Source organism: Protopterus annectens, chromosome 6.part1 (genome assembly GCF_019279795.1).
Source record: "Protopterus annectens isolate FY-2018-M chromosome 6.part1, PAN1.0, whole genome shotgun sequence".
In the NCBI taxonomy this organism is placed as follows: domain Eukaryota; kingdom Metazoa; phylum Chordata; order Ceratodontiformes; family Protopteridae; genus Protopterus; species Protopterus annectens.
The window spans coordinates 387,942,578-387,962,049 of NC_056738.1; the positions used below are offsets into that span (position 1 = coordinate 387,942,578).

Consider the following 19,472-nt stretch of genomic DNA (forward strand, 5'->3'; position numbering starts at 1 on the left):
AATTTTTTTGCCAAAAGTCAACAGCTTCAAAAAAACCTTGAATTGCTTGTATATGAGCATTTTACTCATACTCATTATTGTCAATAGAATAAAATATTATATTTATAGAAATTGTTATAAATCATACTGCATAGTTATGCAAATTCTCAGAAACACTTGCATTATTGTAAAAAAAGTCATCTGTATTTTGTATGTCTATATTACTGCTTTAAAATACATCACATGGCAATTTCTTCCAGAATAGAGTTGTAAAGTTATTTATGCTTGTCAATCAGATGAATTAAATGAGTTATAGTAATGTATATGCTTGGAACATAAGTTTTTAACACAGATTAGTATGTTGCAGTCAAGTAGATTTTCAAAAACACTTGAATAAATGTTTCATTTTCTATGCATTCTAAAATAAGACATTTACTTACTACAAGAAACTGCATCATTTAAAATCATTATAACTGACATATTTTATGAATTATAACATAGATATTTAAGTAATTATATAAAATAATTCACATTTAGATGTTAAAGAGTTCATTTTCCTTCACATAGTCGCATTTGTATCAGTTCTACTTCCTGGTAGAGTGTTCTTCCTGAATCTGCAATGTGTCAGTGTGATATCTGGGTCAAAGGTCAGATTGACTGCTTTTTGCTTCTCTGTGAGAATTCTGAGAGTTGAAGCTTTTGAAACAACTCGAGGACACTGTTCATGATGTAGCCCACATCCCAGATTGTCTCCCTTAACATTTTGGTGGGAAACTTGTTAAAAACTGGTGACAAACATTCATTTAGCAGTGTAAATGCATCTAAACATGACAAAACCTTCGCGATGTATTTTACAGGTTATTACAGCCTCTATGTAAGTGAAATTAAGCCCAAAGTTATTAATAAGTAATAAAACTCAATATTTTTGTCCCAACTCAATTTTTATGCAAATCTTATTATTTACTGTGTCTATATGATCAAAAGCATTTCTATATATTAATAAGAAAAAAAAAATAAAGAGAAAGAATAAAGAAAAGAAAAAGAGAGTAGAAAATAAGAGTGTAAGGCAGAAATAAAAAAATGTAAGAGAAAGCTCTAAGAAGTATATACAATGGAATATTACTTACTGTTTATATTAATAGAGTTAAAAATAAAACATATTATTTACTATTATTTAGTTCTAATTATTATTAGTTAAAGCATGACAGATTATTTACAAACAAGCATAAGCAGTATAATCAAGAAAGTATAATTAGGAATAGCATTTGAAGAACATATAAACTTTTTACAAGGAATAAATGTTATTATTCTATTAATCATATTTTCATTACTCTTCTCTCCCTGCCCTCCCCCACCCTTTACCCACTACATAATCTAAATAGAATGTCATTGTTTAAACAAAGAAAAGGAGAAAAAAAAAAAAAAAAAATGTATCAAATTACTGACCTTACTTCTCTTTTTCAGAAAGAGAAACAAATTGAATAATAGCTTGTTATTAGTTCCTCAGATATTTTGACTGGTTATGAAACCAAACATTTCTTTGCACACTTTGATTAAATCTTTTTCAGAATATTTGTGGCTTTCTGGAAATGCAGGAACTATATTTAAAAAGATTAATAATGAAGTAAAATGATGAGAGAGAAAAAAGAAAAAAAAACCATAGAACAAATCATTTGTTTTTTAGTCTCTTCTTCTTCTCTTCCACGAAGTTTCAGTTGCCAGTCTCTTTAATGAAGGACTTGCCCATTCCATTTCCTCTATTTTATCCAAAATCTTTTTTTTTTTTGATAAACAGTAAAGCAGAGTCTAAGTCATCAAAAACTTTAGGACCATCAGGAAGGAAGATTTTTTAGCTTGGCAGGAAACAGAAGGTATGTTTTAAACTGTGCTTTTTTAAGCTCCCTTATTAGTGGCAGAAAAACTTTTCTTTTAGCTATTACCAAGGAAGAATAGTCATTGTCAAAACGCACAGTTGTCTCATTAATTTTAACAGGAGCTTTAGCCCAAGCAGATTTAAGAACCATCTCTTTATCAAAAGATGATAGAAATCTAACTATAACTGATCTAGGATAGTTTTTGTTAGAGTTAGTATTAGCTATAGATCTATGTGCTCTTCGATACCAAAAGAGAATGCTTCTGGTAAGTCTAAAGTTTTAGTGAGCCATGTTGTTAAAAAGAAGTAATATTGTTACCTTCAATATTTTCTGGCAGTCCAAAAATCCTAATGTTATTGCCTAGATCTATTTTCCAGGTCATCCAGCTTTGTTTGTAAATGTGTATTTTGTTTCAGCAGAAACTCAATGTTGATTTCCTCTTCTTGGATTCTATTTTCCATGTCATTCACAGCTTCTTCTATGCCTGTCATCTGGATCTTCTGTTGTTGCAGGTCTATATGTAACAAGTCTATTTGTTTTGTAGTTTTTCTATGAAGGTATCTATTTTAGTATCCATTTTATCCATCTTAGCAGTAAGTTGCTGGATTATAGTTATCAGAGACTGAAGTTCTTTCTTGATGCTGGAGTCTTGAGAATTTGTCTTACTGGAACTCATTTCAGACTGATAAACTGACAGGAAAATTTCCAAAGTGATTTCTGACAGGAATATTGTTAAAATTTCCTTTCTTTTTTGGATATAGTTCAAGAACTATATAAAACAAACATGTTTAGAAAGAAAATTACTTCAAAAATTAATTTTTTAAGTAATTAATTCCTGTCAGTGTAATGAAATTGGTGGAGCTGAAGAAATCTGCTGCTATCCTGTGTTCATCCTTGGCCACCAAACCATATGTTTTTGACTGCCTCCAAGGCATGTCATAAGTTACCATTGTATTTCAAAATGTTGAGCACCCATGTAAAGCATCTTTCAGAGATTATTAGAATATTAATTACTGATATTGAGAAGTCTGCCTGAAAGATTTACAACTTGATGTTTAATTCAAGTTCCATTGTAGAAAATAGGTTCATCCAGCATCCTGTTTACATTTATATAAAAAGAAAGTACTCATCATTCAGTAAAACTAAATATTTCTTAGATGCTATAGTATTTGTCTTTTGCATTTTCATTATTGTATAAGTTTCACTGGGTCAAGAAGACCCAGGCAGCAAGCTCCAGGCTTATAATGTAAATAGTTGTGTGTAGATTTAAGGTAGTATTTATAATTGCCATGGCAATAGAAACCATTAGACTCTTGCGGAGTAATTCAAGGCAGCTGTATGTGAAAGGGTCAGTGTATAATCTTCTTTTTCTTCTTCTTTCGGCTTTTCTCGGTTAGGGGTTGCCACAGTGGATCACCTATCTGCTCATGATTGGCAGTGGAGTTTTACGGTGTCGAGTTCTCAGCCCGGCGCCCAACCTTCCACAGAAGGCACACTCACACCTAGGGCCAATTTAGAGTGTCCAATTCACCTACAGCATGTCTTTGGGATGTGGGAGAAAACCGGAGCACTCTGAGGAAACCCACACAACCACAGGGAGGACATGCAGACTCTGCACAGAAGGCACCCCAGCTGAGAATCAAACCAGAGAACCTCTTGCTGTGAGGCGGCAACGCTAACTGCTGCACCACTGCGGACGCCCTGAAAGGGTCACTGTGTAATAAAACAGAAAATTTACCTATTTATATTTTAGGATAAGAGTAAGAAGCAAACTGTCAAACTCTGCACATGCTTGGATTTCATGGTTTCCCAATGAATTGCATGTTGTCATTGGAAGTGGCAGACACTGGGTTCACTACTTGGTTTAATTTGTCAAGTAGGATTTGCTTGGTGTAGTGGAACATTTGTTAGTGGTCTAATGAGAATATCAACTTGGGTCAGGGTTAGTGAACAAATGATGGGCAAGCAAAAGAGAGAAATGGATGGTGCACTGATAGCTTTGTTCCGTGATTCTGCTGTTGCTCAAGAAGCTACTGTTCAAGAGTGATATCTTAATGCTCTTACTGAACATACGAGCTGTTCCATTTTTTAGGAATATGCTTTTGCTGAATGCCCTATCCATATTCCATATTTGGTCAAAGATTTGTCTACTAGGTGGTGTTCAGCATATCTTTAATAGGCGTATGTCTAGACTTGTCTTGAGCTGCTGACCCATGATCAGCATGGCACATGTTAGATTCCTGATGATTGGTCAGTGACGTGTTACCATAGTCCTGCTGGAAAAGTTAATCCCCCTTTGTTAGCCAGGTTCATCCCACTGGCCTCTCTTTAGGGGTGAACCAAGATGGTATTTACACTAGTAGGAGAAATTTGGCCAGAGTATCAAGGAACCTCACCTACTCATCATTGTTGCGAGTAGGACCCATTTTGGAGGAGCACTTCCTGTTTCCATTCAGATGCAAAGGTGGCCCAGAGAAACAGGAGGAGATGATGGATTGATGAAATAAATGGAAGAGAAAGCAAATACTGAGACTTGAGAATGTGTGCAGGATTTTGCGAAACTGTTGCAAAGACATCTGTCTGATGGAGACGAGTCAGCAAATGTTGGATGTATAATTACAGATCTCCAGTCGGGGGGTTGTGGGATAATTTACTGAAAGAAATGGTGGTACAGAGTGAACCAGGAAATGAAGGAGATATTTCCTGGTAGGACATTATGAGAAAATACAAAGGGAAGCTACAGAGATAATCCTGAAGAATAGTGGTGAGATGGAGAAGAAAACATGCAGAGAAGGTGAAAGTGGAATAGCAGAAAAGAAGGCAGAAGAAAATGAAATGCAAAGGTACGTGGTAAGGATTCAAAGTAAAGAAGACAGACATGTATGAAGTGTGGGATATTGTAATAGCACCTTTGGGTGTAAAAGCACATGAGGTAAGACCAATTATTCTTAATAAGGAGACATTTTGTGATGTTATATTTGAGACTGTTTTTTTCTATTAAAGATTTTATAAGACTGTAAACCATAGAATCTTTGTGCTAAAAGCATTTAACAGAAAACAAAGAAAATTCATGTAATTTTGAACAGCGGGTAGAACAAGAGGTTTTGAAAGGACATTTGAAAACTTTATGTAAAGAAGTACTGGACATTACAAAAAAAATAATGACAAAAGGAGATATGGACTGGTGGCTGGGGCTGTAATATTGTGTTAAAAATAGAAAGTGAAAAAATATGTATATACCAAGCATGAAAAATGTGGAGGGGAACAGGGGTGTCATAAAATTCTGGGGACAACCCAAAACATGTTTTCTTTTTTTTTCTTTTGTGGAAAAGGACATTCAGTAAGTAACTGTGGCAAAAGAAAATGTTATATTTGTGGAGAATTAGGACATGATGCAAAAAATATGAATTGAAATGTTATAAATATAAAAAAGTTGGACATTTATGAATAGATTGCAAAATGAAAATGAGTAAGGAAAAAGAAAGATAAAATGAACAAAGAGAAGAAATTTTAGAAATAGTAGGAACAGAAGAACAATTAGATGAAAAAGAAATATAGGATACAGAGGAAGGTTCTGAAATAATTGATGACAAATTGGGAGGTAGTAAAATAAAATAATTCTGCTAGTAAAAGGATAAAAAATAAAATTTAAAGGCATAAGTACAAAATTAAAAAGGAAATGGATGAAAAAGAATATATACAATTAGTGACTGGGTATATAATGGTTAAGGTCTTTGACTCACATATGCAGAGTTACAGTATTTGATTCTCACCTTTGGAAAGGAAAATGGCTAGGCCTAGAATGGTTTATAAAGAAAGTTAGTCTAGTAATTAGCTATGAACTTAAAGCCATGAACATAAGGAAAAGGGGAAATGAAAATTTTAGACTTCTTTCTGTAAATGTGAAAAGTATTAGTATATTAAGAAGAATAAAGATTTTGGGGTAGTATATTACATGTAGATGTAATTGGACACAATTTTTAACAAATGAAGAAAGATTGCAAACAGATAAACTGTGGGGAGGAAAGATCATCTGGAATTTGGGAAATGAGAGATGTTCTAGAATATCTGTGTTCTGTAAAAATACAATAAAGCTATTGGATGTAATTGTAGCAGAAATGGGAAGATTAACCATTGTAGATTTAAAGTGGAAAGTAGTATATAGAATTATAACATTATATACTTATACTAGTTGTAGAGAAAGAGAAAGCTTATTTCATCAGATTTTAGACTATGTAGTGATAAATATGAATATTATAGGAAACATTAATTACGATTTAAGAGGCAAGTATAAAATTAAGTGATGTAAGAAAAATGTAAGTTATAAGATGTGCAAGTTAAAAGTTTGGGGCAAAAATGCATGGACTTACAAGAAGGGTTTGTGTTGAACTTAAATTATTTTATAGTATCAGAAGGTTTAGTTATAGGAGAAGGGGAGGTAGTTGAAACAAGATTCTTTGATCATCTTGCAGTATGACTAGAGATGATCGAAAGCAAAGAATATATAAAAATAGGCAAAGGAATGAAAAGAATAAAATGAGAAAGCATGGCATGAAGAAGGAAAGAGATTAGTAATGCAAGCTACGGAAAGATATTACCATGGGAACATTGTATAAAAAATGTTCTGAATGGTGGATGATGTTTAAAGAAAAAATATAAAAATTTTCTTCCAGTGGCAGTATGCTGTGAGAAAAGTAGAGAAAGAAAAATATAAAGGAGCATAATGATGGAAAGCATTTTGACAAAGAAAAAGCATTGTATGAAAGAAATCAAGAAAAAAATTGTTGTACAAGAAAATATTTTTTACAAGGAAAAAGAGAAGTAGCAAGTTACTTAAGCAGATTATTAAAGGAAGATGGTAGTGTAATGAGAGAAAAAATGTAAGAGAGAAATAGAAAGAACTCTGAGAAAAATTACAAAGAGTGTAGTACAATATGTAAAGGAAATGTTTTAAAAAGAAACTAGTGAAAAACATGGAAAGTAAAAATTTAACAGGAAAGAAAATAGAGTTGGAAAAGGAGATTTCATTAAATGAGCTAGATAAAGTATTAGGACAAGTAAATGTCACTTTGACTGCAGGATGATATGCAATAGGGTATGGAATGTATAAAAATTTAAGGGATTGGCAAAAATATTTTTTAAGATTTTGAATGAATGGTTAAATGAGGATTTTGTGCATAAAGGTTCATGTAGTGGAATACTTAAATTTATATTAATGAAGGATGATCGAAGACAAAAATGGAGACAGGTAATATTGAATAATGGTTGTAAGAGCTTTATGAAAATAATGCAAAAGAGATTTGAAACTAAAAGGGAAACTATGGAAGATTATGCATATAGTATAAAGGGAAAGGGCTGTCAAGAATTATTAATCATAGAGAAATTGCGGATGATGTTATGAATAGAAAAGAAAAAGTGAAAGTCATGATAAGAGACCTTAAAACATTTGACACAATTGGACATGAAATCTTAAGGGTAATAACGAAAGAATATAAGTGAGAAAATTATGCATGTCAGCGTATAGTAGTAGTAAAGTAAAAATACTTGTAAATGACTGGTTAAGCCAAAGGTGCTTATGAAGAGTGCAGTAAGACAGGGATGTCCAGTGAGCTGTATACTTTTTGCATCAGTTTTGAATGTGATCGTATATAAAATTACAAAATGAAGGAGGCAGGGTATTTAACACCTGAAGGGTTAAGAATTCTTGTTCTGTTAACATATGCAAATAACATAGCAATTGCAAAAAAATCAAAAATTTGATAGAAGTAATTTTAGCACAGTGAGTGTCTAGAGGCGATAGGATGACTTTAAATAAAGAGAAAAGTAAAGGTTTAGGTGATGTAGGAAAGATGGGGGTATATATTTTACAATGAATGAAATTTCTGTGTTAGGTATAAAATTTGGGAATAAATATGTAAGTAGAATTCAGTTGGGAAAAACAATAGAAGTGCTAAATCCTGTATTTTCTAGAGAACATTTACATTATCATTCAGAGCAAAAAGGCTTATTTGATAAATTCAGTACTGATTGGAAAAATAGCATACTTAGCAAGTGTATTTATGTTGCCAATAGTATTTGAGTAGGAATTATTGCAGATATTGTTTTTTTCATTTATATGTGGTTCTAGATTAAACCCAGTAAAAAGAGGAGTTTTATATGTAAGTAAAGGAGAAGGTGGTTTAGGATTAATTAGCCCAGTGGTATATGCTGCCTCATTAAAGTTGTACAAAGTGCTAAGGAGAATAAAGGAAAAAGATGAAAGATTAGTTTTAAAATTGTATAAATATAAGTATGGTAAATTTGGCGGTATGGTAAAAAGAGGAAAAGACAGTATATAAATGAAGAATAAAATGTTACCAAGAAAAATATTTTTGTGGAAAAATGAAAATTGATATAGAAAAAGATGGAAAAGTGTGGTATAAGAATTTAATTATGAAACATTACTATGTAAAACCATGGGAAAAATCTAATAGATGAAAAAAATAAAGCTATAAAAATAAGCAAATGTAAGTTCATTCCTTCTTTTAAATTAATACATTCTTTCTTTAAACATGAGATTTGCTTTTTGTAACTTGCATTTTATGCAAGAAATTTATTTGTTCATAAAGTAGAATGTCAAGATTTTTTTAGTTAAATTGCCAGTAAAAGGAAATAATGCTATATAAAAAGAAAAGTGCTAGAATGCGTTTACATGTTTTTGAATTGTAAAAATGTTATGGGGAAAACTATGAAAAGAAGATTTTTTTCAACGATATAAAAGAAGTGGCTAAAGTAAACATGGATATGATTAAATATGGATATTATAAGAATAGAAGTAAAGAATATGTTAAGAATAGAATATTAGAATATGTTGAAAGTATATGTTTAGTAAATGGATTTTAGCAATAGTAGTAAGTAAAATTAGATGGTGTATATGGAAAGAGGCGTGGGAGTCTAGTATGAATGAATTTATTATGATTGTAAAGGAAATTATGAATATGTAAACAGATTTGTGAATCTATATATTTGTAAATATGTAAATACTTTGTAAATAAAAGTTATTTTTGTATATAAATAAAGGACCGCTGCTCTCTTCAATAGGTGCTATGGGATCTTTTACATCCACCTGTACTACCACCAACTGAAGCAGATGGGGCCTCTGTCTAATGTCTTGTCCCAAGGACAAAACATTCAGGAGTACAGAAACCCCCATTATGCTATACTCCATAGTCAAATGTCGATCTGCTTTGGGTGGTAGTAGAACCCACAGCCTTCTGCACTAAAGACAAGTGTGCTATCTGTTACACCACTGACACTGCTTGTAAGCTCATTCCTTCTTTTAAATTAATACATTCTTACTGTAAACACGATATTTGCCTTTGTAACTTGCATTTTATACAAGAAATGTATTCGTTCAGAAAAAAAAATAGAAATTTGTTTTAGTTCTGCAGTGCTGAAGATTGTGTTCGTCACCTTGAGAATTTATCTTCCATGAACAGATGGGAAATGGTAGTCAGTGACATTTTAAGAACATGTTTAGATCATTGAAAGTATAGGGAGTATGCACATAAAACAGAATTCTGTGATGTACTTTTTTTGTCTTTCAGGCAGATCTAATTAAGAATCTGGGAGATAAAGGTTATGTGGTATTTGGTATCATCTTGTTTATTTGGGAGCTGTTGCCAACAGCTATGTTGGTGGTGTTTTTCCGTGTGCGAAGGCCCCCTCAAGAACTGGTAAGTAAATACTTAAATTGAAAGGCTTGCATATTTTAAGCAACATGTTATCTCTTGTTAATCTGGTAAAAAAAATAATTGTAATGCTTGTAGGAAGGAGCTGTCATGGCTGCTGTGATTAAATAATTTTAGTACTTATTTTTGATGTCATAACTTTTCATTGTCTGTGTTTTGGTTATAGAGGTGATAACCTGAAGCATCTTACACTGCATTACCACCAGTGAAAATGAGATATCTTACAGTAAGTTGCAGTTGCATCATCCCATAGCCAGCTTATACCGCCTTTACAGTCCCAGTCTGAATATGTTTCCAGAGTTATGCTGCACCTTTGAGCCATGAGTAAAATTCTAAGGCTCATCCAGCTATTCAATAAAGTAGTACCAGATATTCTGCTCTCTTATGTTTCTTGAATTTGTTTAGTCTCTTCTTGCAAATGCAGTCTTTTAAATGTGTTCTTGTTGTTTGTATATATCATACACCCTTTACTTCAGTGAGAACATGCCCAACTGTTATAATTGCTCCTCATGACTGGCATTCAGGAGGCATGCAGGTAGTACTTCATAGCTTATACAGACATGCTTTACTATTCAATGCAGGTGGATATGTTTTCTTTATTAATGTATTTATCAACAATCTAGAATGAGTTAAGTTTGCTTGTAGGCACTCATTTCAGTTTTTGCTTATTAAAACAATTAGTCTTCCCTCTGCAAGACCTTTTAGTAAATTTGGCCAGTCCAACTTTTATCTCTTTACAGGTTAAGTATACTTTATCGTTATATGCTACTAATAGTTATTTGTGTTTAAAATGTTTTTAAATAGATTTGTTATGTAATGACTTCCTTACAGAAATCTGTAAAGATGTGCTCTTGTAGACAAATAGCTCCTCAAGACTTGTATTCTGTATTTATTTTAATTAGGTGCATCAGGTGGAGGGAACAGTTATCTTGAACATGTGGGTTATAATAAGGTTCATAAAGTTTTTTAGGATGAAGGTGTTAAAAGCTTTTGTTCTACTGAAAATATATGGACTTGTAAAGTAGCAGTGTTTGGTTTCTGTGCTGTTGGACTTGATTACCAGAGAGTCCATCAAAAGAGAGGGTAGTGCATAGTAAATTAAAAAAAAAACTATTCTTTACTTTTTCAACCCCTCATATTTTCCCAAAAGGGCTCCCAAAATCTGGAGAAACCTCCTGTGAAGTTGGTAGAAAATAAATCACTGATGGTCCCAGGAGGGCAGTTTGTCGGAGTTGAACTGGCGACTCTTCATTGTCTTAAAACAATGGTACAGAGTGAAAGAAAATTACCGTTCTCTGTATAACATTTGTTAGGATCTCAAATTCATAACTTTTTGTAACAGTATTTGATATCACTTGCACTGGTACAGTTAACGAATCGATGCAAGTCTGCCATTCTCCTGTCTTGCAACTGGATTTTTCTTTGGGACAAATGAATGTGGGCTATTTTCAGATATGTGCTATCTGACACTGGTGTTTTTTCCAGGAGTCACTTGGATGTGCTGGACAAGGGCATTGAGTCTCCAGAAGACAGATCTGAATTTCCTTAGAAAGCAGAACCTTTGTGAGTGTTATTACAATGAAAAAAAAACGTGGTATTAATTTTGGTTTTCGAGAGGCATTTAAAGCCTTGGGTTTAGTTGAAGCACATATAGTAGCTAACTTTTTTCTTTCACAGATGTTAATTACTTAACTTTACGTTATATTTTCTTGATTGTAGAAGGAAACAGCATGTTTAGTTTGTCCTCTAAGTACATTTTAATGTCTGGAACGATTTTAATTTCCTTAATGTGAACTCAGCTGACTGCCCATAATCACTTTACTGCTATTCTGTCTTACCACTGTTCTATAGCAGTGTGCAGAATGCACAAGTTATGGTTAAATATCCTTCCATTTCACTGTTTCAGTATTCCGTACAATAGGGTCCCCTGCCAGGGTCGGCCCAATGTCTGACCAATATAGCAAAGCCTTTAGGTTGATTAAGGTACACTGTAAATCAGATGTTTGTTCCCAGCGTAGAGCATAAAAGTGACATCCGGACATACCATCCAAAGAACAACTTTGCCACCAGTCTGAACACCATCTTTTGATAGTCGATCTGAATGCCCCCTTCTTTGCTGGTTCACCAAGCCATTTTCAGATAAGTGCCTTGTTGGGGATTTTGCTCTAATCTTTTTTTTTTTTTTTCTTTTGTCTGTTGCTTTTGGGGTTAACTTCATCCAGAAAGGGTAAATGCAGATTCCCCGTAAAGTCCATCCAACGCAGTGCTTATTTTGTCTCCTTTTCCCATGACCATATATCCTGTTCCATTTCTCAGGCTTTCATATCAGACACAGTAGTTGGCTTTCCTCTTTGGTCCTGTATTTAGAGAACTGACATCTTAAGCTTTTAGCAAAAGACACTATGGAGAAGGGAACATCCTGCTGTAAGGGTCAGCCATCCATGAAGAAGGCCAAGAAGTCAAGGTACCATTCTTCCATTGTACCGCCTCTGCCGGACCATCTCTCCCCAGGCTAGTGAAAGCCCCGTGGATCACCTGGGTTCTTTGCTGGATTCCTCTGTTGTGACTGCTTTGGAGGCCAGCATGGATCTGACCTTACGCATGTCCCTGGAGGCAATCTGCTGTGGATGTTTGGGGGAACCGCGGCTGATTATTTCCTAAGGGCCTAGGGGTGTTCCTCAGATTTTGGTTAGAGAGGAAGTTCTGACTGCGATTGTGGAGTGTAGTCCGGCGTCTGAGCCTTCTAAGTTTTACAGGGCAGACATCCCTTTGAAAAAGAAACAAAAACAAAGCATGTTTCCTACTCCTAAGGACTGTCAGAGTGAATGGCAGAATTTCATTCAGGGTTTGTTTAAGGCCCTTATGGTTTTGAAACCTCCTTAAGGAGATTGTCCGTGCTATACCTAGGTCCTGTACCCCTCTTAAAAGACTGTGAGAGAACAGGATTTCTCTGAGGAAAAGGGGATTCGTATGAGAAATCACTTGCCTGTTCACCCCAGATTCCTTCTCCTTTAGACTTTGGCTCTGAGGAGGAGGAGTCCACTAGTTCTGACACTAACTTTGACAAAGTTTCCTTCAGGGACACAATTTCCAGGATGATGGAATTTTTTAAATGGGATTGTACCCAGGTTTCTGAGGTGCAGCAGAGGTATTACAAGCTTCTGCAAATGGACTCTCCCATGCCTTCTACTGTCCCTGCTGTTTCTTCCTTGGTGGATGCCTTTTTTCCTACTGCATCTCAGGCTTCAAGACTCCCAGCCTCCTACCCCCCCCCCCCCAAAAAAAAAAAAACTTGATAGGTTTTACAGGGTGCCTGAAGATTTCAAATTCCTATGTAGATGTCCTACGTCTGACCCCCCCCCCCCCCCCCCCATGGTGCCGGTGGCATCTGACAAGCCATCTCATTTACTGCCTTCTACAAAGCTTCTTCCTTGTGATAATGACAGCAGGACTATGGAAAGGCTAGGTAAGAAAGTTTATATATTTGCTTCCTTGACTTTTAGGGCTGTCAATTATCAGACCCTTATGTCAAGATGCATTTTGTCTCTTATTTCTCAGGCCTGTCAGGTAATTTCTGATCTTCCGGATTCTAAGGGCAAGACTTCTCTCTCCTTGATAGGTATGCCTTCTCAGGTGGCTCACCATTTTATTAAGGGCAATTATGATGCAGCAGATGAAGCTTCTAGACCTGCTGCTTTTGGTTCTGTGATGAAGTATTCCTGGCTTTGGCTTCAACCTTTGCCTGATTATACTAAGGGCAATTTGATGGATGCTCCTGTGGATAACAAACACTTATTTAGTGCAGCTGCTGCTGATTTAAATCTCTTCAGGATAAGGGCAAGGCTTTATAGGAACTGAAACATGGTTTTGTCTCTCCTGTGCCCAAGTGTCAAAAGAATTACTCTAGTAAGCCGGCCTTTGTTCATAGGCAGTTTCATCATCCTCCTAAGGGTAGAAAGGGTGGGAAAAGGTCTCCTCTTGCTAAGACTACCCAGACTCCTGTGACACAGAAATCTTTTCCTGACGAACCAGGTGCTGTCTTATTATTCTGTTCTTAGCCACATTTCTCTTTCTCTTCGTCTTTCTTTATCCCTTTCAGTTTGGTTAAAGATTACTCAGGATTCCTGGGTTTTGTCTGTTATCTGCCTAGGATGCTACATGGTCTGGAAATCTCTTCCCTCTTTCATGGGCATTCCTCAGCCCCCTCAGGAACAGCTGGTAATTTTTCCAGTGGTTCTTTAGGATCTTTTGTCTTGGGGAACTATTCAGACAGTTCCAGTTTCTCAAAGGGGGAAGGGGTTTTACTCCATAATGTTCTTGGTCCTCACAAAAGAAGGTACTTTGAGGCTTATTCTGTATCTTTGTCACCTAAACACCTTTCTGAAAGTCCCTTACTTTCAGATGTTGTCCCTTCAGATTTTTTTCTCTATTCTGTTTCCTCAGGCTTTCTAGTTTCTCTGGATCTCAAGGATGCTTATCTTCACATTCCTGTTCATCCCCCTTTTAGGAAGTGTTTATATTTCTCTTTTGCTTCCTGGCATTTTTTAGTTTTCTGCTTTTCCCTGTGGCCTTTTTACTACCCCAAGGGTATTCACCAAATGCCTTATCACCAAATGCCTTACTCCTGTGATTGCTTTTTGCATGCTAAGGGAACTACAGGTCTTTCCTTACATAGACAACCTTCTTTTTCAGTCACCTTCTGCAGAGATTCTACTGCAGCATCTTCACTTTGCCATTTCTTTCTTGCAAAACCTGGGATTCACTATAAATCTCCAAAAGTCTTTTCTAACTCCTTCACAGGATCATGTATTTCTGGGGTTCAGGTTTCAGACTGTTCCAGTACTGGCATCCTCTCAAGGCATTAACTCTCATTTCCTTTTTTCAGTCCCTTTTTCCTCTGGCTTCAGTCACAGCCAGGGAGTTTTTGAGAGCTCTAGGTTATATGGCCGCCACCATTCCTATGCTCTCTTTTGGAAAACTCCACATGAGAAAACTTCAATGTTTTCTAAAGTCAGTTTGACTTTAACATTCTCATCCCCTTGACTTTGTAGTTCCTGTTCTTCTGTGCCTCAAGCTAGAATTTCAGCAGTAGATTCAGCAGTTGGCTCAGAATCTGGGGCTCCCATTTCATTTCCCTCTTCCCTCATAGGAGCTGTTCACAGATGCTTCAGACGTGGGATAGGGAGAAACCTTTGGATCATTAAAGGTGAAGTGTACTTAGTCCCATCAACAAAGGAAAGACCACATCATTGTCAAAGAGATGAGAGCTTTTCTGCTGCCTGTTCAAGGATTTCATCCCTAGGCTTCTAAAGGTGTTTACAGACAATATCACAGTGATGTGGTATGTCAGCAAGGAAGGGGGGATGAGGTTTTGTCCTCCTATGCTGGTTTGCCCTTTAGTGTGTGAATTAGCTATCCAGTATTGTGTGACACTTCAGGCACTTTACATCCCTTCAGGTCAGGACATTGTGGCAGACTCTCTGAACAGGTCCATAACACAATCCCACGAGTGGATACTTCCCAGGGATGTGTTTCTGGACACTGTTCACCAAGTAGATATTTTTGCCTCCCCTCTGAACTGACAACTTCCTCTTTTTTGTGCCAGAGTCCCAGGTCCTCTGGTCTGGAGAGTGGATGACCTCTCTTTTCCGTAAAGGGGATGTTTCTTTATGCCTTCCCTCACCTTTTTCTCATTCCAAAAATCCTGTTCAAAGATGCTCCCAAAATCTTGCTGGTGACTCCCTTTTGGCCTAGACAGCATTGGTTCCCTCTTTTTCCTGCATTTAGCCAAGGGCAGTCATCACAAGTTACCTCACAGGGTGGACCTAATCACACAAGACAAGGGATGTCATCCATCCCCACCTGTCCAGTCTTCAAGTGACAATGTGGGTGATAGGATTTTGATTCCATATAAATAACTTTTTTTTCTGAGTACGTGCTTAGGGTCCTGCAAGAGGACAGGAAGCCCACAACTAGGAAATCCTGCTTATCCAAATGGAAGAGTTTTTTTGTTTGGTGACTTTCTCATAACCTGTATTCACTTTCTGTGGATGCACCTGGAGGTTCTGTCTTATCTGTGTGAACTGCTTAACACTGGGTTGGCTTATTCTTCTCTTAAGGCCCACTTATCAGCCATTTCTGCTTGTCTACCTTTATCACCTGCTTTAGCTTCTAGACTTGAGGCTAAACAGTTTCTTAAAGGCATCCTTCATATTAGACCTCCCAGGAAGCCTATCTCTCCTTCCTGGGATCTAATTTTATTTCAGAAAAATTGACCTAGGCTGCTTTTGAGCCTGCAGATTCAACTTACTTACAGCATTGTTCTTGGAAGACTGCACTTTTGTTATCCCTTACTTCTGCCAGATGTGTATCTGAGCTTCAAGCCCTTATGGCTTGTCTTCCTTTTTTAGTGCTCCATAAGGACAGGGTGTCCCTTTGTACTAATCGTTCTTTTATGCCCAAAGTGGTGAATGAGTTGTGTCTTAATCAGTCTATTCATTTGCCTACTTTTTTTTCCATTCTCCGCAATCTGTTAGTGAAAAGATGCTGCACACCTTAGCTGTGCATAGACAACTCTGGTCTTATTTAGATAAGACTGAGTTTTTGTAAATCTGATCAGCTGTTTGTTTCTTTTCATCCTAGATCCTTAGGATTGGTTGTTTCCAAGCAAACTATTTCTTCCTGAATTTCTAAAGCCACTTCTTTTTGTTAAACCTTTCATGGCAAGAGCCTTTTTTCTTCTGTTAAGGCTCATTCTACTAGGTCTGTGGCTTCTTCTGGTGCTTTTTTCAAGGGTTTGGGTACTAACTCTAGACGTCTGTGAATACATTTACCAAGCATTATAAGTTGGATTTGATATTCAGAGCTAGAGCAGGTTTTGCTAGGGCCATTATTCATGTGTTCCTAGAGAGATCTGCTGGTCCTTCCTCCTCCTTCTCTTCTTCATTAGCTTTTGCACTCTCCCTATTGTAAGGAATACTGCAACAGTAAAATAAAAGGATATAGTACAGTTGTTTTAAGATCTTATCATAACAGTAGATGTCTTTCTCTTCACTCTTGCAGTATTCACTCCCTTCCTCCTCTCCGTGGTTCTTATGTCTTCTGGATGTACTTGTTACCACTCTACTCCTAGGTCTATAGTTCAGTTCTGAGGATGGTGTATCAAGGCATCACCTTTATGCCCTATGCTGTACGCAGGGAGCATCTGTGATATATGGTGTGCCTTAAACTAAAGGCTTTGGTATACTGACCGAGCATCAGGCCGCCCTTGGCAAGAGATTCCTATTGTAAGGAATACTGTTACAGTGAAGGGAAGGACATCTACCATTATGGTAAGATCTTGCACAACTGTACTTTTTGAAGTAGGGCTGCACTTTCATGTGCCCTCACACTGTCCATTTACTAGCTATATCAACTTTGAATTTGCACCAAATCTGAGTAAAGGGACAAATTATATTCCTTTCACTTTGAGTTGGCACAACTTCAGGATTAGTATATTTAGTAATCAGGGTTTTGGAATTGATGCCCCCACACAGTAGGGTGCACGGGGTAGTGCAGTCCCCTGTGAAAATCATGTTACTTAATGGCAGTCGAGGAGATGCAAAATAGCTGCATGAAGTGGTGGGAAGATCTGGCATGGGAAAATGCAAATGTGCAGTTAGATAATGGCAAAGCTGTTTTCAGGAAGGTGAAGTAGATCTTAAAGTTATACCTTCTCTCCCCCCTCCATTCTCCGAACACCATTTCTCAGCCAACCCTGTGCCCTCTTGAATGCCTTATTGGATTTACTATCCACCACTCATTGTAGTATTCCATCCCATGGGGTCTCCAGCCTTTTTGTAAGTAAATGCTTTTGAAGAGCTGGGGAATAGTTGGTCCCTTCAGTTTGTTGCCAGTGCTCTCTTCTTCCCTCCTGATGTCCTTCAAGAATGCAACTGCAGTCATAACATGTGGGTTGTCCTGCCTCAGGCAGCCCTCGGTCGGCCGGATTCCAAAGTCTGGGTCCGACGTCGGCTGATGTCGCATTTCTCTCCGACGTCAGAGCGGCTGGAGTACATAAGCATCAGCCGACGCCATTTTCTTCAGTCTTTCTTGCCGCGCGGTGCCCGAAGCAGAAGCAGTTCGCAAGTGCCGGTCGGTCAGCTCCTGTATTCTACGATACCGAAGTCATCAAAAAAGCTAAGTACCCCGTTGGGGACCTTTTTCTTGCCTCAGCCGATGTCAGAAATTACTGAAAAAGTTAACAATTGTCTTTTTTGTGGTAAACAAATACCTCATAAGGATTTCCACTCTTACTGCCTCCCTTGCCTGGGCCCAGACCACGACGTCTCGGCCTGTGTAGCCTGTGCTCGCTTCAACAAGCACACTCTCAGGCGACGGGCAGAGTTCGCTGAAGATTTTTTCGGCGATAAATTTGCTTACACCATGCCGTCGGATCTTCCGACATCACAAACTCCCAAAAAGCGAAAAGACCGGGACCGACATCCTCGGCCCGCGTCTACCACCGACTCCACGCCAAAACCTAGCGCGAGTGCTCCGGTTCCCTCTGAGACGGTCTCTCCACCGCTCCGAACCGAAGACACCGCATTACCGACTACTCCGATTCCAGACCTTACTCCGACGCCAATTATAGACTTTCCTCTGGATACCGAAACCGAGGGAATGCCCGAGACCATTGCTGTAGACAAGGTCACTCCTGCATGTGGAGCTGCCAGGCCTCCTATGGCCATGTCTATTAAGGCCTACACTAGGGCTAAGGCAGCCAGCAAAACAAAGCATATTACTTCTAAAACCTTACCTCAGCCGACTCCGGAGACACAAATTATGTCCATGGCTGCTGATTTAATTTCCATGATTAGAGGTTCACAGGCCCATCCTGAGAGAGCATCCCAGCCTCCTCCTGATAAATGGCCCCGGGTTGAACCCTCTGACCCCACTCCTTCAGATGAAGACTCTGAGGGCTCTGTCCACTCTGATAGCCAGGAAGAGCTCTTCCAGACCTATGAGGACTCGGATGCAGAAGATTCCATCCCTTGGCCTCCCTCCTGAGGATATTTCTTTTGGGGAAGTTCTGCACGCCATGAGGGAACATTTCAAGTGGCAGGGTCAGGAATATTCTGATTCTAGGAAACGCCTTAGGACTTTCCTTAAGAAGCCTCAGCACAGGCCCTTAGCTATTCCTCCTGTACTTGATGTTCTGGATGATTTGTATTCTGACTCTAGTGCTACCCCTGATTCTCTTCCTCCTGCTCCAGCCAAGACAGACAGGTATTACAGGGTCCCAGAAACTCATTCCCATTTATTCAGGGCCCATACTGCTGATTTGGAAACGATTTCACAGGGGCCTAAAGGAGTTTCAGCCTCCACCTCAAAAAATCCTTTGCCCTCCAACAGGGAAGCAAGGTCATTAGAGATGGGGCAAAAGGTTTACACATCCACTACCTTATCTATGAGAGCTTTAAATTGCCTTTTTCATATGTTACAATATCAGGATTATCTCTTAGAAGATTTACAAAAAACATTAGCTTCTCCTGATCCTTTAGACAGGAAGACTTTGCAGGAAGCTGTACATAACACTCAGCAAGTAAGCAATCACTTCCTGCAGTGTGGATATGATGCACTGGAAGCTTCATGTAGGGCAGCTATGACAGGGGCAGTGATTCGTAGACATGCTTGGTTAAAAGATCAACCTCTACCAGATCATGTAAAAGCAAAACTTCTGGATGCACCTTTGGAAAAAAACAAGCTTTTTGGTGCAAATGCTAAGGATGTGTTAAAGACCATCGAAGAAAAAGCAAAAAAGAATGTGTGCTGTGGAAACTTCAACTTCAAAAGATACACATGGGCATATATTCTCTACCAGTGGATGAGGACAGTGAAACAGAAAGGT

At 37.6% G+C, this 19,472-nt stretch overlaps 1 protein-coding gene across 3 annotated transcripts in view; it reads left to right on the plus strand.

Moving 5' to 3' along the window:
* The window catches only part of GPR137 (G protein-coupled receptor 137), a 595,269-nt gene that overhangs the window by 428,543 nt on the left and 147,254 nt on the right, over positions 1-19,472 (plus strand). For 2 of the 3 annotated variants that reach the window (XM_044075804.1, XM_044075802.1), the window contains exon 5: positions 9,440-9,568. In XM_044075804.1, coding sequence (XP_043931739.1) covers positions 9,440-9,568 — 129 coding nt within the window. Of the gene's footprint in view, positions 1-9,439; positions 9,569-11,068; positions 11,147-19,472 lie in introns of all 3 variants that reach the window. The other variant, XM_044075803.1, reaches the window with a different exon arrangement.